The sequence below is a fragment of the Corylus avellana genome, chromosome ca7 (assembly GCF_901000735.1).
Source record: "Corylus avellana chromosome ca7, CavTom2PMs-1.0".
Classification (NCBI taxonomy): Eukaryota; Viridiplantae; Streptophyta; class Magnoliopsida; order Fagales; family Betulaceae; genus Corylus; species Corylus avellana.
In genome coordinates, this window is record NC_081547.1 from 26311449 (window position 1) to 26335918 (window position 24470).

A 24470-nucleotide genomic window follows, 5' to 3' on the forward strand; every position below is an offset into this window, starting at 1 on the left:
TTACCAACATACGACATCTAACGAAGGATACACTTCACTTAAGGACATGAATCGAATGCTATGTCAGGCCCATCAAAAAATGACACCTGGCTAGAGCTACGCAATAGGAAGAAACACTTCACACAAGTAAGAAAAAAACCACCGCTACATATACATGTCATTCATTCTCAGCCCCTACTACTTTTACGTTTATTTATTTATTTCCTCGCCGTCACTCCCAAGTCCCAAACAAAAGTCTTTGAGCTTATCTCCAATCTCTCTCTCTTGCAAACATCCCCAGTGTGGGGTGGTCGTTTGATCTGCTTCGTCATGATATAAAAGGTGAGAAATTAAATTTGTTTGTTTGTTTGTGGGATCCACTTTTAAAAAGTATTGTGTTTTGAATTTTTATAAATGATTTCAAGAAAAGAAAAAAAAAAAAAGCATTTTTAGTTTTTAAAAACATAAAAATATTTTCAAAACCATTACCAAATAGACAAATTTTTGAAGAGAAATGCTATGGGTTATTTTATTGATATTGTTTTCAAAAAATATATATATATATATTTACATAGGGATATGAATTCACTAAAAATTTTAAAGAAATTTCAGTTTTTGAAATTTTAGATTTAAGCTGTCAATTTTTCATTTAAGGGTCATTGTTTTACCACATGTCCTACTAGTAATAAAATAATAAAATAATAAATATTTATTAATAGTGAGACACATGACAGACTAATAACCATTAGATAAAAAATCGACAGCTTGAATTCAAAATTTCAAAAACTGAAATTCTTAAGAAATTTTAGTAAATTCTGATCCATCTACGTAGTATCAAGAGAACACTAAGAAAAACCGTAACATTCATTTATTTGAACATGTTGGGATGTATTAATTTTGAGAATTGGCTTAAGTGTTATATATAAAAATAAAAGTAAAAAAAATTATAAGATATACATATTTTTTTTTGTAATTTTTTCAACCATCTAAATTTATATAATTTTTTTGAGGAAAAAAAAAAAATTGAACCGGAAAAAACTAGTCAAATAGTAGTTGTCTAAAAGCAAAAAGTGTCTCGTCTGACGTCAAACCGAAAACGACACCGCGAACTTTAAATCGAAAGCAAGCATCTTTACCTCTTCGTACAATGCGCCACGTGTTTCTACGCTATCTAGTTGCATCGTTGATCGCCCCGGATCTTTAACAAAATATTTTTAGAGCCCAGCATGAATCCACCTCATTATCTTTTATCCGACGTGTCATCACATTCGTCCACGTCAGTAGACCTTTTTCTCGCTGTAATATCTTTTCTTTTGTTTTTTTTTTTGCGCATCTCTCTCTATCTTTCCCCCAAGCTGCTTCGGCTTCACAGTTCTTCAACCGGTCAAGCTGTTTCTTCGACGATAACAAAACCCTAAAATGCTTCAGCTTTTCCTTTGAATTTTCGTGCTCGAAACTTCTAACTCTCGACCGTTGGTGTTTGAATCCACTTCCAGTGAGGCTTGGAACTTGGAAGGTATTATTCTTGTTTGAAGCTGGTTTTTTGGTTTGTATTTCTGTGTTCTGACTTTGAATTTTCGACCGTTGGTGATTGGATCCAGCTCCAACTCAGAGTTTACGCCACCGTTTTTTACTCTGATGTACTTTTTTGGACAATCTTTCACACTAAGCTGAAAGTAATATGATTTTCTTTTACTTGTTTAAATTTGAGAATTTGGTCTCTGTTAAAGCTGCGTTTGGTTGCTGGAAAACCAGAGTATATGTCTGATTGATGTTTGTTTCTGAATTCTTCTACGGTCCTCTGTGAAATATGAGCCATATTTTGAAATTTGATAATCAGTACTCCCAGAACGATCTATTTGGTCAATGTGAAAAGAGAAAAAGGAAAAGAAATCAGGAGTCTTTATGTTTTAAACTAAGCCCAAGAAGCATTGGTTTTGCATATGTCCAAGTTCTTTGTTTTTTTCTCTGTATTACGATTTTTGGTGACCTTGAAATCTGAGCTGCTGGAACCTAGAATGTTTTGACTTTTATGTACACGTCTTTCTACTTTTCCTGTTTCCCAAATGATGAAATTTCTATAGACTTGGTCAAATTTTTTACCCCTGGCTTTTTGACACGGCATTAACTTGTCATGAGTAATTCTGAGCTACTGAAACCCAGGATGTTTTGAATTTTATGTACAGGTTTTTCTACTTTTCCTGTTTCCCAAATGATAAAATTTCTAAGACTTGGTTAAATTTTTTTTCCCTCTGGCTTTTGACACAGCGTTAACTTTTCATGAGTAATTCCGCTTCCACCACACAATCTTTTTGAGTCTGGATCCTCCATGTTTGAGAATTTGTTCTAACTGCAGGGCAGATGTTAGCGTTTGGAGCCTGTAGTAATTTGTTTGCTATATTTCTTTTTTTTTTTTCTACTACATAATTCGAGGGTTTGATGTTACTCTTAGACAAATATTAAAGGAGTGTAACTTGTGCTGATTTGTTTTAAAATGGTTGTTTTTTTTGCAGGACTTATGCAGGAGTTGTTGATGAGGTTTGTCTGTAGAGGCTAGTATCTCGAAGACAACAGGATGTGCAAGCTATCTTTGGGTTTAGAGGAGGTTTTTGCCCCGGCTCAATCCATTACCTTTCTCATTATTGGCCTTTTGAATCTGGTTAAAGGACATAGCTGAGATGAATAAGAATTGTCCTGTAATCAAATGGTTGGCAGAATCAAATCTTTGGGTTTAGAGGAGGTTTTTGCCCCAGCTCAATCCATTACCTTTCTCTTTATTGACCTTTTGAATCTGGTTAAAGGACATAGCTGAGATGAATAAGAATTGTCCCGTAATCAAATGGTTGGCGGAATCAAATCCCCATGTGCTAGATGAGCACAAGGAAGTAAGGAATGGGGTTCTGGGTGAGGACCAAAGGCTTTTGGAAGAAGATGAGTTGCAGATTAATGAGGATGGGGAAGACATTGATGATGGGCAAATGGAAGGAGTCCAAGACAATTCACAGCCCAAGGCTGTCTTGCAGAGGTTGCAGCAACAGCCTCAAGGGCCTCTGGTTCGCTGGGAGAGGTTTCTACCTGTTAGGTCTCTCGAGGTTCTACTAGTGGAAAATGATGATTCGACTCGGCATGTTGTCAGTGCATTACTTCGGAATTGTGGCTATGAAGGTTATAGTGAAGTTGTTATCATGTCAAACTTATCAATGAAAAATCATTTTTCTTCTTATGGTTAATATGCTTTCTGACCTATTGAAGTGGTTTATTTATTATGTGTTTTTCTTTTCTTAGATGAGATTTCTTGAAGTTGGCATTCAAAAGATGATTTATTCTTTCCTCCTTTTTTTTTTTAAAAAAAAAAAAAAGAAAAAAAAAATGGGGACTATAATTCTATTGGTAACGTTCTATCTTTCTCAAATGCAATACACTTTGGTGGATTAGTGTTGGAATGTTGTCATTTGATTATGTGCGTGCTGCAAATCCTATGCAAGCACAGCAGTTTGTCCTTTTGGCTGTCTCTTCCTAAAGAAACATAACAGTTAATCCACTATTCGCAGTTACAGCAGTAGAAAATGGTCTGCAAGCTTGGAAAATCTTAGAAGATCTTACCACTCATATTGATCTTGTTTTGAGTGAGGTAGCCATGCCTTGGCTATCAGGCATTGACCTTTTAAGCAAGATAATGAGCCACAAATCTCTCCAGAATATTCCTGTGATTAGTGAGTATATTTCTTTTACAATTTTTTTTTTCCATGTAAAAGAAACACAATATTACTCCTCGTATTTTTAATCAATTGATACTTTTAACTGCTACACCTGGTGAGTTATATGTGCAGTGATGTCATCCTATGATTCTATGAATATAGTCTTTAAGTGCTTGTCGAAGGGTGCATCTGACTTTTTAGCAAAGCCTATTCGAAAGAATGAGCTTAAAAATCTTTGGCAGCATGTTTGGAGGAAATGCCACAGTGTGAGTTGCTATAGTTATCCCATTTTCTCTATGAAACTATATTGTGGATCAATTGTGCACTTTAAACTACAGGTTGGCTCTGATTTATGCATTTAATTGTCCCTGAGCACCTATTTGAACTATACCAACTAAAAAGAAGCCACTGATTTTGCTTGGAATCATGCCATTTGACCAAGTTTGGCCTATGGAGATATTTTTATGTAGCTTTTCTGTTTTCATCAGTTATATACCACTTAATTGATATAGGATCACAAAAAATTCATAATTTTCCTCTTCTGTTTTGCATTTACTATTCATCCTTTCATCAGTCTAGTGATAGTCGAAGTGAAAGTGACGCACACACAAAAAAATCCACCAAGTTGAAATGTGGTGAAGCGTCAGACAATACTGGCAGCAATCATGAAGATGATATTGGAAGCATTGGTTTGAATGTTATGGATGGAAATGACAATGGAAGTGGCACTCAGGTATTACTAACTCTTTTTTTTTTTGGTAAGTAGGTATTACTAACTAATCTTGAGGTATCGTCTAGCTCTTTGTTCTTTCAAGTTTCAACTTCTGGCTCTACTACTATACATTGGTAGTCAACCATATGTATTGGTATTACCAACTCTTGTTCTATTAGATGCACAAGGTTTGCATTATTATGAACTAAAGTTCAAATTTTAGGAAAAAATCAAATTTAGTCTCTAGGTTTTTGTATGATTTCAATTTAGTCTTTGGGTTTCCAATTTCAACAATTAGATTCTTAGGTTTTACTCCAATTTTTAATAGATCATTCGATCAACCTACCATCCAATTAATTGACGACGTGACACAACTATAGGTTCCACGTGACAAATTTTGCGTGATTTCAATATGGCTCAGAGTCACTACTATTGAACAATTTACAGACCCATTGCTGTTGAATGCAATGACATATGGTTTGGGGGTAAAAAGGACTCAGAAAATTGGTTGGGTTAAAGGTTTATTTATGGTGTATCACAATGGGTATTTTTGGGAGCTAAAAACAAACAAGAAAAGGAAGAAAATCAGATCTGGTTCATGGTCGTGAACTCGGGAATTGTAGCAGATTTGGTTATATGGGTTTGGAGGTTAAGAAGAGATGGGTGTGCTGGGGCCCAAACTAAATAACTAATAGAACCTACAAATAAAATTCCAAAAACATAAGAAAACTTAAAATAAAACCTACGGGACCAAAACTATAACCCATGTCTAATGATATTCAAATTACTAAATACCCTCTACTCCTAAAAATGAATAAAACTAGAATAAAATAAAATCAACTTCTTCGTGCTTGAATCAAACCCATGTGGTTTAGCTTCAGTTTTTCACTTTCCTAATCTTGGTCCTTCATATCATTCATCCATAGTTGTAGGAAGGATGCTTAAAAGTAGCGGAATGAGCACTGTCCTTAATTACATAGTATATACTCACAAAGGATACTTTAATGTCAACAAAAGAACTTTCCCCGCATGTCATCAACTTTCCTCTCATACATAGTTTAAGTTCACAAGGATTCATTTCACTACCATAAGTGGCCAACTAAATACACATCCAAAGAGCGGTACAATTCTAAGTTTTGATTGCTCTCTTAGCAACTAACCTAAGCCCTTACCGTCATTGTCCACTCAAGCACCCAAATAACACATTCTCTTTTAAGGCTTTCATGAGGTTTGAGGTAAGCATCATTATCTACCAATTCTCCGACACCCATCTAAACAGAGGGATTCTGTCTCATCTTGCTCATTACATAGTGCCGAGGTTGTTTGCTGTATAAGATAGCCAGCCACAAACCTGATGATATTTATGTTAAACCCAACTTGTTAAATGGTAATCAGTGATGTGATATTCAAATATCAGTAAATATCAATTATACCATAGCAAATATCCATCAAACAGATATTATTATTATTTTTTTAAAAAGTACGAAATAAAGCCCATCAATTATTGAATATCCTTGCTAAGTTTAAAGCATACATGAAATCCAAAAACAAATACAAATTAATGGCCAAGTTTACCTTAATGTTACAATATGTGTAAACTCCATTTACACGATCAATCACTTTATATTAGTTCAAGTTTTTGGAATCGACAATTCTCTAACATGGTATCAAACCATGGTTATCTATAAGAGCCTTTGTTCAAATATTTTTCTTTTTTAGTAAGTACCTTAGTTCAAATCTTAGGAACCCCCATTGTGTTAATTTCTAATACTTTGCATGTGGAATGTCATTTTTGGTCAATGTTGTTGGGTGGGGCGTAAATGTGAAGGTTGTGTTAGTGTTGATGTGTTTTTGTGCATGATATACTTGTCAGCCCACTTTGTAATAGCTGAAGTTTTTGAGATGATGGTTCTCTGCAGTTCTGTCAAAAAAAAAAAAAACTCATTTTTAACTTTGGTTTACATTCTAATTGTAATTTCTAGAATTTTCTGATTTCACTACACTATAACGTTACTAATAATGAGATAATAAGTATATAACTTCATATTAGATAGGTATAAATACTATATATTATTTGGATAATAATCAAGAAATAAGAGAAGCAAGTGATATTTTTTCCTAGTTCAGCTCAGATTTTTTTTGTTCCGTGACACCCTTATATGAGATATTATACATCTTACAATGTAAAAATTATTAAAATGTTAGGACTTAAATGGCCTATAGATATTTATTCATTTAGATGCTAATATTCATTCGTATGTATCTAAGTAGAGATGGATAAGTAGTAAGATAAGAGATTCCCGTATGAATATTGCAGAGCTCTTGGACAAAAAGGGCAATAGAAGTTGACAGCCCGAAGCCAATGTCACTATGGGAACAGTTAGCTGATCATCCTGATGGCACTTGTGCCCAGGTTATTCATTCAAGGACTGAAGCATTTGGCAACAACTGGGTGCCCAAGATCACGGCAACCGAGTGTGAAGGGCAGGATAATGAGCTTGGTATGCATTACTCTGTTTGTAGCAATAACAATTTGACATCAGTCTGGTATATATTTACTGTTTCCTTCTTTCTACTACTTCATTTCAATAATTAGACAATGTTTTCATGGGCAAAGACTTGGAGATAGGAGTATCTAGAATTCCATTGCAGCTTGAAGACCTAGGTGCAAAGGGGTTATTGACGAACATAGCCATTACTGATGGGCAAAAAATTTCTGAAATGAAATCAAAGAAAGATGATGAGAAGCTGCAGAAAGGACAGGTGGAGCTCAACAGTGTGAAACCAAATGGTGACTTGAGGAACAAAGTTGCTGATCTAATGGGTCTGACCACTAACAGTACAGATCCTCAGATAGAAAGTGTTGTTTGTGACATCCCAAATGGTATCTCCAAGGTATCTGACATGAAAGTTAAGGCTCTCTTTGACAATAAGGAAACGCCTTACCTCGAGCTCAGTTTGAAGAGGCTAAGAGATGTTGGAGATACTGGGACCAGTGCTCATGACCGAAATATTTTGAGACATTCAGAACTTTCAGCCTTCTCAAGGTATAAGGACATTCAAATTCAGATTAGATCCATCTCTGACCAAAAAATCCTCCTAATTAAAGTTCATAACAATTTTCTTACTAGCAGGTATAATTCTGCTTCAATCACTAATCAGACTCCAATCAGGAATGATGGTAGCTGTTCTCCTCTTGATAATAGCACAGAGGCAGCAAAAACTGAATCAGTGCAAAATTCCCAATCTGACTCAAATGGCACACGTTCCAATCAGGCTTCTAATGGCAGTAGTGACAACAATGACATGGGCTCCACTACTAATAATGTTTTTGCCAAACAAGTGGCATTCAGTGACATGCCAGTGCCCAAATCTACAGTTAAAAGTCTCCATCCCTCCTCTGCATTCCAACCAGTGCAAAGTGGCCATATTTCTCCCCCTCAGCCTATAATACAAGGTAAGACTGATGCTGCAATAGCTAGCATGGATTTGTCACAAGAAAGACACATCAACCAGCAGGTCCAAGTGCAGCACCACCATCATTATTACCACCATCACCACCACCATGTGCATGATAACATGCCCCAGAAGCAGCTAGCCAACCATGATGATTTATCTTTGAAACAGATCACAACAGCAGCTCCACATTGTGGGTCATCAAATTTGTTAAGTGAACCTTTTGAAGGCAATGTTGGTAATCACAGTTTGAATGGAAGTGCTGCTGGAAGCAACCATGGGAGCAATGGGCAAAGTGGAAGCACCACAGATATAAATGCTGGAGGAACAAACATGGAAAGTGATAACGGGGTAGCCGGAAAAGGAGGAGCAAGTGGTGTAATTGGACTTGCAAGCAGGAGCGCAGATGATCCAAACCGTTCTGCACAAAGAGAGGCTGCTTTAAACAAATTCCGCCAGAAGAGGAAAGAGAGATGCTTTGAGAAGAAGGTAACTGAGTTTATGTTATAACGTTGAGTAGTATTGGAACAACATTTCCTCCAGAAATCATTGAATCATCCCTTGAAGATACTATTAGTGGCAAATTTCTCATCATAAACTATATCTTACTTGGAAAACTTCAATATTTTCCAAACAAGCTTGACATTAGAAACCCAATGGAATCATCACATCACCTATATATATATTTCTCTTCGACTGTATTTCACATTGACAACATCATTTCTGGCATTCATTTGATATTATCAGGTCAAGTTGTTTCATGAACTGAAAAGATGTAATCTCTCGTTCTTGCATGTTTTTTTGGGGGGAAGGGATATAAGAGAAATATCTTCTTTACATAATCTTTTTCAGGTCCGATACCAGAGCAGGAAGGAACTGGCTGAACAAAGACCACGTGTTCGAGGACAATTTGTCCGACAAAAACAAAAGCAAGGACATGAATTGCAAACCCGACTTGCCCCTGATAGTGCATATTCAATCTTCTAGATGAGATTGATGCTAGTTATGTACAGGAGAGGGAGCAAGTAACCATTGTGATTGAAGACCAAATAGATTATGTGAGCACTCTACAAAGGGTGCTAACCTTGAAAAGGGTAGGCTTTCTCTAATAAAACTCTTCAATTAGGTGTGCAGTGTGCTGTTGTACTTAAAAGACTTTTTGACATGAGTGGAATCTTGAAGAACTCTTATTTGCCTCTTTTTCTGATTTTGATTAAGTGGATGCTTGAAGAACTCTTTCTTTTCTATATCCTTCTTTGCCTCTTATGTGAGCCTTGAAGCATTTCTGTTCTGATGTTCTTTGATGAAATCGCGTTCTCTAATAATAGCATGAAGGTTGGGTGGCTTTTTCTACCAGTTATTTGTGGCTCACAAACAAGCAATGTGCTGAGCGAGTATCATCCAAGATTTTAGGTCTCCCAAGTCGCATGCTTCGGCATACGGCAACACGAAGACAAAACGTTCCCGATTACTAGGCAGTCAAGTTCCACCTTTAACAATTGGCTTGAAAAAGTGCTCGTGTTGGTCCTCATTATAAACAAACGATGTAGAAACCAAAAGATTTTTTGGGCATTAAGAATCTGTTTGGGCTTGGGATTTTGCGGACTAAAAGTATATTTTTAAACAAAAGTGCAAACAGTGTCCAGTTTAGAAATGCGTTTTTAAAGAAATAGAGGTTTGAAAACGTGAAAATCAATGTTTTCATATCACAAAGATCGTGCATTTTCGTGCATTTTTAAAAGTACATGATTTTATAGATTAAACCACAATTTTAAAAGTGAAATTATGATTTTCTTTACGCTTAATTATGTTTCTAAAAATCAAGTTTTTTTTTATGTTTTGAAATTACTATTTTTTTTAAAAAAAATTGTGCATTTTGAAACTGCTAAACCAACTCATATTGTATCATTTTATCTTTGGCAAAATAAAATAAAAAATAAAAAAGCTTAAAAAAACTCCAAAAAAATACGTTTTACTAATTCATTATGCCTAAAGTTGATATTACTCGTTTCAAATGAATTAAAGATGATCCTTGCCAGTTAAAGCCCGCCCGCCCGCAAAGTAAACAATACTTAAGGCTTGGATGGTTTTGGATATGAAACTGGACTAAAAGAACACCCCAGGTCGTATATGTATCAACGGGTTCAAAATACCATTTCAGTCAGTCAGGTGCTAATATATTGGATAAGTCCATTCTAGTTGTCAGAGTGAAGGCTTTTTCTTTTTCATCTTCGCAGAATACAACATAACATTCTTCAGGAAATAGATGAATTATAACTTGAACCTATATCTGATGTCTCAAGTTTTGAACCAGGATTCTGTTAGCTCCGCCCTTAGTGCCGCCATTTTCTGTGCATCTTCTGGTCTGGAGGCACCAACAAAAAAAAGATTGAAGGACAACAACCAGGAAGGGACAAAAGGGTAGGCCCGAGTCCTAATCCACGTACACAGCCATGTTGGTCGTTCCGGGCTCATCACTTTGTATATGCATCACTTAGATCGTAGGTCTCCCTACTTTCATGGCTTGACTTGGTTACAGTCGCTTAGGACCTCCATCTGCGAATGTATCCAAGTCTAGCCATAAAAGTAAAGTAGGGAGCATGACATATGATCAAAACGATGCATATACAAACGTGATGGGCCCAGAACGTCATGGCCGTGTGCGTGGATTGGGACTCGGGCCTACCCCTTGGTCCCTTCCTGGTCAGTCGTTCAAAACTTGAGGCTGAGACAGGTTAAGTTATAATCCATCTATTTCCAGACATAAAATGAATGCAGCCTCTCAAGGCAGGGGTATTTTTTCCCCGATTAAGATCTTAAAAATTGCCTACCAAGTGAGAGAGCACTGAACAATACATTCATTCTTCATTATATGATGTCTCATCAAGCCCTGCTACCAGGAGAAAAATATTCAACACCGTTCTCCTTGACCCTGAAGTGAAAATTACATATCCTGTTTCTGGAACTCCCTTGCCCATCCCACATTCCTCTGTTTAAAATTGTCAACTGCAACAAAGAAGTATAATGACTAATCACGAGGACGGAAATATCAAGTACATTTTCAAACATGAAATAAATTCTGCTTCTGATATGAGTCGCTATTCTAAACCCTCCATATGTTTAAGAGCACACAGTCTCAAGGATCTCCTCAATTTTATTCAGTTGAAGAAGCAGAACTGCAACGGCTATTGGTAATGTTGGCAGGTAACTAGCCACTGCCAGAAGCAGGTTGCTGATTTTTTCTTAAGATATATTACAAGCAAAAGAAAAATAAAAGTTTTAAAAGAAAAAAACATCAATGATATCGTGTTACACATTATTTATACAGATGAGTGCAAAAGAGCAAATGTACCATCCAAAGAAATGAGAATCAACATAACACATGCATCTTTTCTGTGTGAGTATTACATGAATGTATAGTTCACAGTCGAAATTATAATGTAGTAAAAAGAAACCAGAGTCTAAAAGGCAAGAATGAAATGAATGTCAATGAAGACAAAGACAATATAGAAATTTTTTCTGTGTGAGCATTATATCCAGGTTATGAGACATCAAACGAACAACTATGAGCATGGTTAAGAAACACCAGCAAATACTAGCTTTATTTGAAGGTCTCCCCTATTTTGACATTACTGTCAAAACTTTTGTTTAGGTGAATTGCATAATTAAGATTCATAAAACAGCACACCGAGAGACCAAGAGGAATAACCAGTACAAGTACATATACAGGAGGGGACACAATAATTTTATTCCTAAATTTTGGCCGTTCCTTTACCAAACTTCAGTGAAGCATTAGAATAATAAACACACACAAATACCATAAAAGAACATTTAAATAGAAATCACACAATGCTACCTGTCCATGCACATCTGTCGCCAAACCAGTGGCCAATGGTTCTGCCTTCATAAGAATATCTGCAAGGTACTCCAGCTGTAAAATAAGTGCAGGCCTCTCCATGCCTAAATAGATATCCTCATGGTTAAGGGCAACTAATGTACAACCCTGATACAAGATCAGAACAAGAGACTATGAAAAGGTACTAGATTCAATAAAATAAACGGAAGTATGAAAAAAAAAAAAATAAAAGAGTTAAGAGTTGCCTCAGTCTTACAAACGCTGATGTTAATGTGTGGCAGTAATGCAGAAAGTCTAAGACATAATTTGAAAAGCCATTAGCCGCTGCCTCCATAAGAGAGAGATCATCTACAACAATGGTAATACACTTCTTGTTTTCTTGTAATAAGGAACTGACCACTTTTTCAATTTTCCCATACAAAGCAACAAGCCCACCTTCATCTCCATCTAATAATCAATTAATCAAAGAGAATTCTTGTCATGATTTAATCCTATCAAGTATCATTCAAAATTGTCATCTGCTTCAGCAATAAATTTGACTTTTGCATAAAGAACAAAAGGTCATATTACTGGACCAAGTGTGTGGCTTGGAATGATCCCAACATAGCAATGAAAGTAATACAGCAAACATTGTAGCTAAGAAATAGCAAGCACCCCTTATAACTAAATTTCTCACCTGGAAACTCTGACATAAGCATGTCAAGGAAAAAGAATCTATTATTCTCACTTTGGGCACCTAAGTTGCAACCCTGTTATAACAACACACCAAGATATTTCAAAAACCAGCCATGGTTAAATTACAAAAAAAAAAAAAAACTACATAGTTCTTTGAGAATGCAATGTGTTGGTTTCAGAGAATATAACATAGTCGATGAAACAAAATTTCTTAAACGAAATTACACAAATCCCATGAATCCTTCTAAAACCCACGAATATAAATGAGCATATCAACACCCAATTTAGCAAAAATCAAACAATGTGTGTTAGCTTCAAAGAGAGAGATAGTGCGTACGAGTTTTCTGAAGACTCGATCGTAGTGAGAGAAGGGTTGGGAGAGAGCGAGGAAGACGACGACGTTAGAGGAGTGGGGGGATAGAGCGCGCTTGACGAGGTGGTGGAGAACGAAAGCGGCGCTGGTCTCGACGCGGTCCTCAACCAGCACCACTCGCCCGCTCAGCGGCCAAGCCTTGGACCCGTCGTCCACCAGCCCTAGGGCTTCGTCCAGCAGGTTCGAAGCTCGCTGATTCATTGCTTTTTGCTCACCAACAAAAAGCAGTGCGACGAAGGATGGACCGTAGAAAGAACAAATGAAAAACCCACGCACGTGTACAAAGATGGGGCTACAAGCCTACAACAGAGTCTCATTGGGCCAAAAACAAAAAAACAAAAACTTTGGTGGCATCTCTATAAATAAAGAAAAAAAAATACAGTCACACTTCAAAACCAAAATATATTTATTTCAAATTCTAATATGCTAATAAGAGACATGTTGTTTAGCATTTTTCCAGTATTTTGTCAATATTCTATGCTAAATTGACATGCTTTATTTACCTTTAATTAAAAAAAAAATATTAATAGCAAATAGAGCATGCTAACTCAGCCGAAAATGCTGAGAAAATTATCAGAGTGAACTGCTAAATAATATTTCTAATAAAATTCACTAACTTCTAACCCTAAATTAGTAACTAAAGAGTAAATATCTATCTTTGCCAAAAACATTATTCTCTTTCTTTTCAAAGAAAACATATAAAATTCAGTCCATCGTGGCTTTGGGATTTATGGGATTATTGTATGGAGTAAGGAATACTTGTATCTACATTGAACGATCTTCCTATAAATAATGAACAATAGGTGTTTGATAAAACGTTTCTCTCACTCTCTTGTGTTGAGATTTCAACTTGTATTTATAGACATCCATATACAATACAAAATTCAAATATATATCGTTCTATCATGATCTTGAGCTGCTGCATTATCTCTATGTACTGAATTTGAGTTGCTGTGGTTGATTTGGAGCAGATATCGATCCTCCAACTCTTTGATTATCTGCTCTTACACTGCCATTCTCCTCTGAAAACGTAAAAAAGCATCATAAATGAAGAGAGATAGAGGTGAATGTCCATCTCGAATACATCTCTATTGAGTTGAAGCATGACAACTCATAATAGATGTACACGAAAGTGACAAAATAAACTCCAAAATGCAAAGAAGCATTTCTTATAACAAATTCCTATATTATATCCTTGTTATCATAATCATATGATCTTCTTGTGATTCCTCTTTGATGAGGATCACACATTTCTAAAAACTAAATCTACTTATCACTTTGATCAAATTGGTTGCTAGTAAAACTAAATCTCCTTGTATTATAACATGTTAAAAAGGAGGGGCACGTACATGTGCTTGTTACAAAGCCAGGCATCTGTAACGCCTAAATATCATTACTCCGATAGTTGCTCCTTCTCATCAACAGGCGTGAGGCCATAAATAACCGAGTAGTGCTTGTGTCCCTCTTGAGTCCCTCCAAAAATGATGTGGCTATTAAAATCACTATTGAGTTTTGATTTTTATCAAATGGTGATTTTAATAACCACATAATTTTTGGAGGGACTCAAGAAAAACACAAGAGAGACTTTTAAAATTATTTTAAATAACCCCCTATTGAATGAGTTGATACATCAGATTGCATGTTAGATTTGAGTGACTATCAAACTCTCTCTCTTAATATATTTTTGAGTGCTCTTAGACTGTAGATGTTTGTGAGTATTACCCTGGCTAGATATTGATTGCTGCAGTTACTCGCTCGCTCCTCTTTCAAGTGGTACCTCTTCCTCTGTCATCAATTCCCTCTGTCTAGTGGTGCACTCAACCTTCGGAATAAAAGACAAATCGTTAGAGAATCACGTGAAACAACAAATTTTAATACAACTGTAATGCTAACATAATGTGTTGTGGAACATAAATCATTCTGAATTGGCTCATAATGGCATAAAATGCCAAAAGAAGAGTCTCCCAATTCATTGAAAGGGAGAGCTCCCTGCGTGTGCTGGAATGTAATGGGAGAGGACCATCCACCGTTGTAGAGAAGGGCATGTTGATATTGAAACAAGCTCATAAATGGCCAATGTTTTGTGTGCTGGATTTATGGAATTATGGCTCTGGCTATTGAGCCCCCACTCACCAGCTTCACATATAGTAACGTTTTCAGAGGAAATCCCAATCTATTCCAACTCATTCTTTGTTACGCGGTTTATGAGAACACAAAAAGACAACCAACAACATTCATCATTCTTTATTCGTCTCAAAGCTTTCAAATATTCCACCTATACAAAAGTACACAAGTAGTTGGAGACCATAAACTTACTAACCCTAAAATCTACAAGCCTGCACTTTGCACCCATTCGCTTTTTTAAAGAAGCATTGGGTCTAGCTTATTTATATGTAATTTTCGGCGGCCAAGTGTTAGCACCCGGATTAGGTCATTTTAGTGTTGTTCTCGGCGGATAAGTGTTATCATAGTCACACTCACGTAGAATTGCTCTCTCCTCCTTTTTGAATAGAAACAAAAAAAATGCATTTGGTCTAATTTTCTTTCAAATTAGACCATTCCAACTTTTTATTTTTAATTAAGTTAATTAATGTTATTAGAACATGTGATTTTTACATGTATTTGTACACACATTTTTAATATAAAAATTAAAATGAATGTCAAATAGTTACTTCGAAGGGTCAAAATTTTGCAAAAAATGTGATAGGTAATAGAGCAATACTATATACCACACAAAAGTATGCTTACGAGGCATTGCCAATTCACCTTTTAAATTTTTGGGCTCATGTGGAAGTGGGTTGGAGTATTAGTATGTAGCATTACTCTTTTAACGAAGGTTGATCCAAAGGTAGATTGGCAATGCCGCATTAGTATAGTGGGATAGTGGCGGGATAAAAGTGGAGTTTCTAATATTACCAAAAGAAAAATGAGTAATGCTACATACTATTATACTACATCCTCGTCCCACTCTCATTCCATTTAGTTGTCTTAGATCAACCCCTTAAAAAAAATTACACCCTACTTTTTATTTTTTATTTATTATTATTATTATTTTTAACGTTAATGTAAGGATTTCATTGATTAAAGATCACGAGCATCAAGCTCTTATAGAACAGAGAAAAAAGCTTTTACAATACAAAGTATAAAGCTCTACAAAATCATAGTCATATGCTATGAGGTTACAAAGTCATAGATACAAACAAAAAATTCTTACAATTAAGTGTTATTTATGACTTCAATCTTTCGCTAGCTCATATACAAATATAGTAAAAGAGCAGATCTACTCCAAGCAAACTAGATCTAAAATATGGGTAGCCAAATTTTCTAACAAAATTTATTTAAATCAGCCGTGAGATATAACTCCTCACACCAAACTATCCAAGCTGTGAGAAATAACCTCTCACAATTAATTATTCTTCCTCGCTCATGAGAGCAGATCTAAATAGAAGAAACCTCTTATTTAAAACAAAAAACACAAACAAATAACCAACAAGTTGTAGCAGCGGCTAGGGAAGAGATGAACGGCACAATACGGTAGAAGGTAGACAGGCACATAGCAGAGAAGCAGAAATTATTGATTTGGTCGGAGAACACTTACAAACATAAAGAACAAAAAAAAGAAAGAAAAAATAAAAAAACAGAGGGGAAGGGTAGAAGTGGAGAGTAGAAGGTGAAAATAAATTACGCCCTACTACATCAACATAGTAAAATAATAAATTATGGTATATAACTTTTTCTTAAAAGTTAATAGGGTGCACATAATATATGTACAATTATACGTAGCGTAGGGATCACGTATATGATATATTGGTAGATCATTCTTTTGTGTTGCCGAAAGTAGCCAAGATTCGCTCCGTGAACCCTCAAGCTGCGCAGCCGAATTTGTATAAAAACGATAAATTACGGCTTTTACGTTCTTTTTAATAAAAAAATTTAAAATACCTTTTTCTTTTTAATAAATTAATACCCGTCAAACGCGTTTTGACAAAACTTGCCCTTTCAAAGCTTCGATTCATCACACGACCGAATTACAGGTTTGTCCGTTATGGGAATAGGAGTGGTTTGACAATAGTCTAGGGGTTGTTTTTTTTTTTTTTAATACTTTTTTAGCATTTGACAAGAGTAGTTAAATAAATTGTGTTCGTATCTATTCATATAAAGAGAGCACGTTTTTAAAAAAATTGTGATTTAAAAAAAAAAAAATTTTGAATTGCAAACCAGAGATATGATAAGGGCTTAATTTTTATAGACACGTGTTTTAATTTTTGCCTTTTTTTTTTTTAATTTTAATTTTTAATCTGACACAATTCTTTTTTTTTTTTTTTTTGTTTACATGTCCGTATAAGAGGAAGGAAATGGATTCGAACTAGTGATCTCCGTTTCATTAGGCGTGATCCCAGCCGATTAAGCTATCTCTTGGGGACATCTGACACAATTTTTATGTGATTTTGTGGCACGTAAATAAAAATTGGGTCTTAAATGAGATTTAGTTGAGCCTCAATCATATCTCTACAAAACACTTAATTATGTTTTTAAAAAATTCATATTTTCAAATTGTGTATTTTAAAATCAAATCCGTAATTTTATACGTATGACTCGGCACGATATAAACTTGAACACTTTGAAATTATTATCCGGGATCAAAATTAGCTTAAGAAAGCACGCATTGAAGAGGATAAAATAGTACTATATATGGTAATTGGTTCCTGGTTCATAATGATTAATGCATTAGGCGGCCAAGCAATTCGAAGACTTGACTTCATCAAATAAAAAAGAAAATGGAAGGCTTGACTTCATCATCAAATAAAAATGAAAATGGAAGACTTGGTCAGTAATAAAGGAATTTCCTAAGAAGACAAAACAGGGAGTTGCTATGGTAGTCTCGTAGTTCAGCATATTTGTGATTTTTTCTTTTTGTATGTATTTGATTTATCAAGTTTCACCCATTTTGCCACGAACCTTGTCATCTATAACCCATTTTGCCACTGAACTTATTTTATTTTTTTATTTTTTGTTATTAGGATTTTTTTTTTTTGTTTTGGGTATCGTGTAATGAATTGGTTTTTTTTTTTTTTGGGGGGGTTGTTGTTGTGTGGAACTTTGGGTAGGACAAAAAGAATTTTTTTTTTTTTTTTTAAAAGAATCTTTCATGGTACCCCGAAGGTTAAGGTGGCTTTACTACTGTACTTTGTTTGTTTGTTTTTATTTTTTTTTATTTTAAGAAAATAAAAATAGTAACAAAGTACTCTTAAAAACATAAAAATAGTTCACATCTATCTTACATCAAAAATACTTTTTCAAATAAAAAAAAAAAAACACTCCTAAAACACATTAAGAAAGGGAGCCATTAATTTTTCTTTTCTTTTTTAAAAGTTCAAGGCAATTTTTTTATCAGTAACATATAAAGTGATTGATTTTGACTATAAACTTAGGGTATGTTTGTTAATATATTTTGAAGGGCGTTTTTTTTTTTTTTTTGAAAAAGGTTTCAATTTTGATGGAAGATAGTTTGGGCCAATTAAAAAATCTTATCATGTAATGCAGTTAAATGGAAAATTAGGAACATTTTAGAGGGCTGAGAAACAATTTAGCAAGATACAAGAGAAATTTGCAAAAGGGTCCCCGAATGAAAAGATATATACTAGAACAGCTCTGTCTGAATTTAACACACCGAGACACAAGCGCACGCGCACACTCTCTCTCTCTCTCTCTCACCTAAGAGAGCGAGTAAGCCATGGGTTGTTTCCTCTGTTCTGGAAAATCAAACAAAAAATCCAAGAAGAAGCAGAACAAGAAGCCCAACGATCCGATCTCATCAACCTCAGGTACTTCTGTGAGGAAAAACTGAGCGAATTTCAACTACACTATCACTCTACTGAAGTTTAATTTTCACTCTCATACCCAGTGGCATATTATTTCTTGACTCTTATGTATATGTGTAATTGAATACTTGGTTGAGATTGATGGGTAAGCGTCGTTTTGCCTAATTGTTTGGATTATTATTGTGGTCACGTCTTTGATATCGTCATGATCTGCTTTGGTTTCGGTGGGGATTGTTATTGAGAAAATTATTTCTGCTGACGAATGTGCATGTTTTTATTGGCTTCATCTGAAATTACTTTGCTTACAAAAAGATTAAGATTTTGTGGGTTGGTGGGATTATTTTTCGCCTTCAATTTTCAGAGTTTGATTCGTTTCAAATCATTGTTCTTAAGTAATGAATTCTTTTTCAGTATCAAAATTACTTATTTAATTGCTTCTGGATTTGTACGATTTATCAAACAGGATGAATTTATGTTAGATTAGGCGAAAAATCATTCGTCAATTATTGCAAAGGAGATGATTCTGTTTCAGTTCTTATAAGGGGGTGGGTGGAGGGTATGTTCTCTTATGAGGTTTTTTTTTTTTTTTTTAACATGTCCGTACAAGAGGGGGAGGGGGATTCGAACCAGTGACCTCCACTAATTTCATTAGGTGTGGTCCCAACCAATTGAGCTACCTCTAACCGATTGAGCTACCTCTTGAAGGCAATTTCTGAGGTTTTCTTGATCATAAGCTATATACAATTTTTTTTTTTTAATATATTTCACAATGAATGATGTTGATGTAGTCATTTGACTACATTAATATTGCAGATTGTTCCCTATTTGTTTTGTGTGTTTGAAAAATCCAAGATTAAATCCTTCTTGGTTTATTTTATTTGGTATTTTGGGATGTTTTGTTTTCTTTCTAAGCTCTTAATGATGTGGTTATGCTTTCTCCATTTTCATGATATCCAATTTAAAATCCGCCTTTAGCTTCTGCTGGCATCATACTAGTCATTTGTTATGTTGTTTTTCTTATCTGCATGTTTGCTTTTTTGTTGCTTTAGAAAAATCGAAGTTAAATTCCTCAGTGGATGTAAAGAAGGAGGCCTCTAAAGATGGAGGATCTGATCGCATTGCTGCACAAACATTTGCTTTTCGCGACTTGGCAGCTGCAACGAAGAATTTCAGGGCTGATTGTCTTTTGGGTGAAGGAGGTTTTGGCCGAGTATATAAAGGGCGATTGGAGAGTAACAATCAGGTTTGTTGAGTTGTCAAAAATAACTGTTACAAAATAGGTTAGATGCATTGAAAATATTTTTGTTGCGTTATGATTATCTTTGTTATGCCCCATATATCTTGGTTGGGTGATTACCTCACCATAGGATTCTTTCCAGGTGTCATAGCTAAAGTTTTGGATTTATATATTAAGCTTGGCTTGGGATATGGCTCAGACCTTTTTTTTTTTATTTTTTGAAATTAAAAGAACCAAATAAATTTCAGTTATATTAATTTAAATTCCTCTGATAAGGAATAGTCATTAGGAAGGTCCATGCCCAGTTGGTAAATCACAAAGTTTCTGATATAGGCCTTGTGTATACTAAAGCTCCAATCAGTAACCCACCTTGCAGTTCCAACATTTGGAATAAAACTGGCAACAAAATGGATCATTTCCTAAGGCTTTGGTTGCATAGAAGAAGCCATTGATGTTGTTACTGATGCCTATGTTGTGATAAGGTTGAATGTGATCACAAAAAAAAAAAAAAAAAGTATGTTTATCATAGAAATTTTGAGAAGCTAGACCTATAATAATAGAAAAGGACTCATTATCTACCAATATTTAGTGTGGTTGACTGCAATGACCAGGGTGAGCTATGTACTCCTCGCCGTAGAGAAAAAACAAACAACAAAAAAAGAAAACTAATAAAAATCTATTTTTGAATTGAACAAAGTTAAAAAAAAACAAGATAAAAGTTTCTTATATACAAACTGAAGTCCTGTCTACCCTTGGCCCACATTGCGACCTAAGGGATTTACCAAGCCACCAACCTCTTTTGCCACTCTCACTGTTGCTTCAGCACCTGCAGCATCATAACTCCTACTTGGCAATATCCTTCATAATACACCCAGGAAAACTGCAAACACGGAAACCTCCATATAACAATTGCTGCCACATGACTATTGCTATTGTCATCACCATAACGTCTCCATCATCGACACAGTTGCTACTGCTATAAGAACCATGGCTGCCATTTCTATACCAACACAGTTGATACTACTACTGCAAGATCCATGACTGCCATTCCTCTCACAGTTCCTCTATCAACACAAAATACCCTTTTCAAAAACATTATCACATTCTCCTTCTCCATTTCCACATCCACCTCACCTCTAGATGGGGTTGTTGAAACAGTGGTGTCGTTCAAACCAGTGCTTATGCTTTTAACTAATGCCTATTTAACCACAGCGGCAATCTTTGCAGAGAACTCCTGCCAGAAATCATTTATACTTTCAGCTAGTGTAGGCGTCAAAATTATACAGTTTACTAGCCTCGCGTGAGCTTTGCTAAAAAGTTGACAGGTTGGTTGCCTAGGCATTTGATTTTTCTATCTCTCATTGTCACATGTAAGGGAGTGAACCATGATCTCACCCTCCAACCTCCTCTTTTTTCTTTCCTTCTTTCTTTTTTAATTGCTAACTTAATATGCATCCGATGGGTCTTAAACCCATGGCCTCATTCTCTGCCTTGTTCTTATGGGGGAGGAGGTGCTATCTAAGCTAGCCTTCATTGATACCCTCCAACCCTTGTTTATGGGGGAAGGAGATGCTATTTGGTCCAAGGACCATTAGTTTCTCTCTCTCTCTCTCTCTCTCTCTCTCTGGCAGTCTTACTATCATTGTTGAATGTTGATCAAACTGAACTTCTATAGAGGCTTGTGTTAAGACCTGAACCTTCATTTTTTTGTTTTTGTGTAGGTTGTAGCTATCAAGCAACTTGATCGTAATGGGCTGCAAGGGAACAGAGAATTCCTTGTTGAAGTATTGATGCTAAGCCTACTTCACCATCCAAATCTTGTTAACTTAATTGGATATTGTGCGGATGGGGACCAGAGACTTCTGGTATACGAATACATGCCATTAGGATCTTTGGAAGACCATCTACATGGTATATTCTGCACTAATACTGTTCCTTTCCTCCCCCCCCAAAAAAAAGAAGAAAGAAAAGGAAAATAATTAAAAACATTGTTCAATAATTACTTGACTTTAACATGGTTATATGTGCCAGACCTGCCGCCTGATAAAAAAAGACTTGATTGGAATACAAGGATGAAAATAGCTGCAGGTGCTGCAAAGGGCTTGGAGTATTTACACGACAAAGCTAACCCCCCTGTGATTTATCGTGATTTGAAGTGCTCAAATATTTTGCTTGGTGAAGACTATCATCCCAAACTATCGGATTTTGGCTTGGCCAAATTAGGTCCTGTTGGGGATAAGACCCATGTATCCACCAGAGTGATGGGAACATACGGATATTGTGCACCTGAATATGCAATGACTGGTCAGCTTACATTGAAATCAGATGTTTATAGCTTTGGGGTTGTTCTTCTGGAAATCATCACTGGCAGAAAAGCAATTGATGACTCAAAGACTGCTGGGGAACACAATCTGGTTGCATGGGTAAGACAGCCTCATCTTTTTCTGCTATGATATCTTTTGTTGGTAAACATATTAACCGTCTAGTATTGGGGGCTTACAATATAGAACTTCTAGACAAATATATGGTTCTGATGTGGGTTATTATTACCCGGACGGATTTGATTGGGAAACAGAAGGAGGGGTGAGAGTCTCATCGTGAGCTAGGCCGTCAAGGAAAATCAGTTGATCTATTGGTCACTACCATATATACTAGTATATTTTTCCTTGTTTCTTATATGAGATCCATACCAGAATGCTAACTTGCCATCCATGGCATGACCATTCTACTCCTACAAGGTCCCTTATGAATGGACCCCTCAAATTCAAGAGTCAACTTAAATAGCACATATTATGAGCAAGCCACTTTGGCAAAGAATTGTTACATATTTTGTGTTAGTAATGATTTTCTTCATCGACTCCATAACTAAAGATGTCTCATATAGAAAAAGAAAATAATAATAATAATAATAATAATAGAATTGTAATAATTAAATTAGATCAAGTAGGATAACTTATGACAAAAATATGGTTACTTGTGTGAACCTAATGTAAATGTTTTCTTTATGTCGCAGGCCCGGCCCTTGTTTAAGGAAAGAAAGAAGTTTCCACAGATGGCTGATCCTATGCTCCAAGGCCAATATCCAGTGAGGGGCTTGTATCAAGCCCTTGCTGTTGCTGCAATGTGTGTCCAGGAACACCCTAATATGCGACCCCTCATAGCTGATGTAGTCACAGCACTTTCTTATCTCGCTTCTCAGAAATATGATCCCGAATCCCAACCTGTCCAGGCGTTTCGCATGGGCTCTTCGACTCCCAGAACGAGAAGGGAGCAGTAGATCAGAGACTGATGTAGTCACAGCACTTTCTTATGTAAGTGGTTCCATCTTCAGAAGCCCAAGACGAGGCGCCTGCGTCCTGCTAGCTGTGGTGCTGCATTGGGATGTTCTTGAAATGGGTTTGTAGTCGTGATTCAGAGGGCGGTGGATTCCAGTTTAGTGGTTTGCTATTCGTGTGCCTCTTTCCCAAATTTTGCATCAACCCAGATACAAGTGAGATGGCCAGTCCCACTGTCTTGCAACAGGAAATATATATATTCTTTTTTCCCTTTAACCTTCCTCTCACTCTTACGAGATTCTTTCATGTACGATTGAGCTTGGGGCTTTTGTATCTATATAGAAACTATTCCCCTTGAAGAGTATATCCTCATTTCTCCGTTGAATATTCAAGAGGTTGGTAAATATTTTGCCTCATGCCTTTCAATTGATGCTGCTCTAAGAGTGTGCAGCTGTGAATTTACGTGTCTAAATCTTGAGTTGCTGGCATCTGCCGGATTGCCTGTTGAATAGCTATTTCCAGTGGTATGCCACCACCTGTTTTGATTTCATTTCTGCCGACATGCCCGCAACGCCTTCCGATTATGAAGTGCCTTTATATTTGAGAGTTGTGGATGAGTCCCTAAATCTTGCCTTCATTATGGATCTGAGGATTAAAAGATGGAGAGACCAGTATCCCTTTGGTTTCAAAAACCCTTCTAAGGGACTCGAAATTTTAGGAAGAGGAAAGAAAAAAGAAAATAAACGACTTTATGTTGTTCCCTGCTGCGGATTAAGCTGCATTGGAATAACAAATTAGACAAAGTAAGAACCGCTTCGTATGTGCTGAACTCGTTACCCCAGTGGCATTGACAATTGTGTTCACCGGGATTGCATGAAATAAGGCAGCAGAAAATTCAGCCACAACCAACGGCACAATTGTTAGGAATTTTTTACACAAAATTAACGAGTTATAGTTGAGAAGTCTTAACCTATTTAATTAAATTGATCGAATTAGAATTAATGCATATAATCTTATATTGATATCTTAAGACTACTTAAACCCAATATATAACATTTAGGGTTGATAAATTTTTACACAATGTGAACTTAGACACGAATCTAACATGAAATTAAAGAGTTATAATTGAGGGTTTAACCTATTTAATTAAATTGATCGGATTATAATTGACTTGTATTGTCTTATACCCATATTTCGATACAATCTGAAACCCAAGAACGCATAAAAGTATAGTTGCCAAAGAAGTGAACCATCAAAATGTTTTATATGAAGATTGTCACATTTCACAAGGTCGACTAGGATCTGCTTGGTACTCGAGCAATACACTAATGCTATTTTTACAGTTTCTCACTAACTACTCTCAACCCCATTGACTTGCAAAGCAAGT

The 24470-nt window shown here is 35.9% G+C and overlaps 3 protein-coding genes across 4 annotated transcripts; 2 read left to right on the forward strand and 1 right to left on the reverse strand.

Moving 5' to 3' along the window:
- The first annotated feature begins 1324 nt into the window (after positions 1 to 1324).
- On the forward strand, positions 1325 to 9201 carry LOC132187007 (two-component response regulator-like PRR37). The gene is made up of 9 exons (XM_059601159.1): positions 1325 to 1495; positions 2493 to 3144; positions 3531 to 3692; positions 3810 to 3943; positions 4252 to 4410; positions 6707 to 6890; positions 7007 to 7436; positions 7524 to 8334; positions 8698 to 9201. Exons 2-9 carry the CDS (start codon positions 2793 to 2795, stop codon positions 8830 to 8832), a joined length of 2367 nt encoding a protein of 788 aa, XP_059457142.1. The 5' UTR covers positions 1325 to 1495; positions 2493 to 2792; the 3' UTR covers positions 8833 to 9201.
- A 775-nt stretch (positions 9202 to 9976) lies between these two features.
- On the reverse strand, positions 9977 to 13013 carry LOC132187309 (elongator complex protein 6). Of its 2 annotated transcripts, XR_009440813.1 has the most exons (6): positions 12714 to 13013; positions 12378 to 12450; positions 11958 to 12148; positions 11702 to 11848; positions 10677 to 10851; positions 9977 to 10210 (listed from the first exon to the last, which is right to left on the reverse strand). XR_009440813.1 is itself a non-coding variant. In XM_059601584.1 (5 exons), exons 1-5 carry the CDS (start codon positions 12948 to 12950, stop codon positions 10729 to 10731), a joined length of 771 nt encoding a protein of 256 aa, XP_059457567.1. In that variant the 5' UTR covers positions 12951 to 13013; the 3' UTR covers positions 9977 to 10728. The 2 variants fall into 2 exon arrangements, 1 of the variants encoding a protein (XP_059457567.1); XM_059601584.1 differs by having other exon boundaries at positions 9977 to 10851.
- A 5412-nt stretch (positions 13014 to 18425) lies between these two features.
- On the forward strand, positions 18426 to 23447 carry LOC132186796 (probable serine/threonine-protein kinase PBL7). The gene is made up of 5 exons (XM_059600857.1): positions 18426 to 18574; positions 19621 to 19814; positions 21530 to 21719; positions 21840 to 22231; positions 22822 to 23447. Exons 1-5 carry the CDS (start codon positions 18484 to 18486, stop codon positions 23083 to 23085), a joined length of 1131 nt encoding a protein of 376 aa, XP_059456840.1. The 5' UTR covers positions 18426 to 18483; the 3' UTR covers positions 23086 to 23447.
- The last annotated feature ends 1023 nt before the right edge of the window (positions 23448 to 24470 follow it).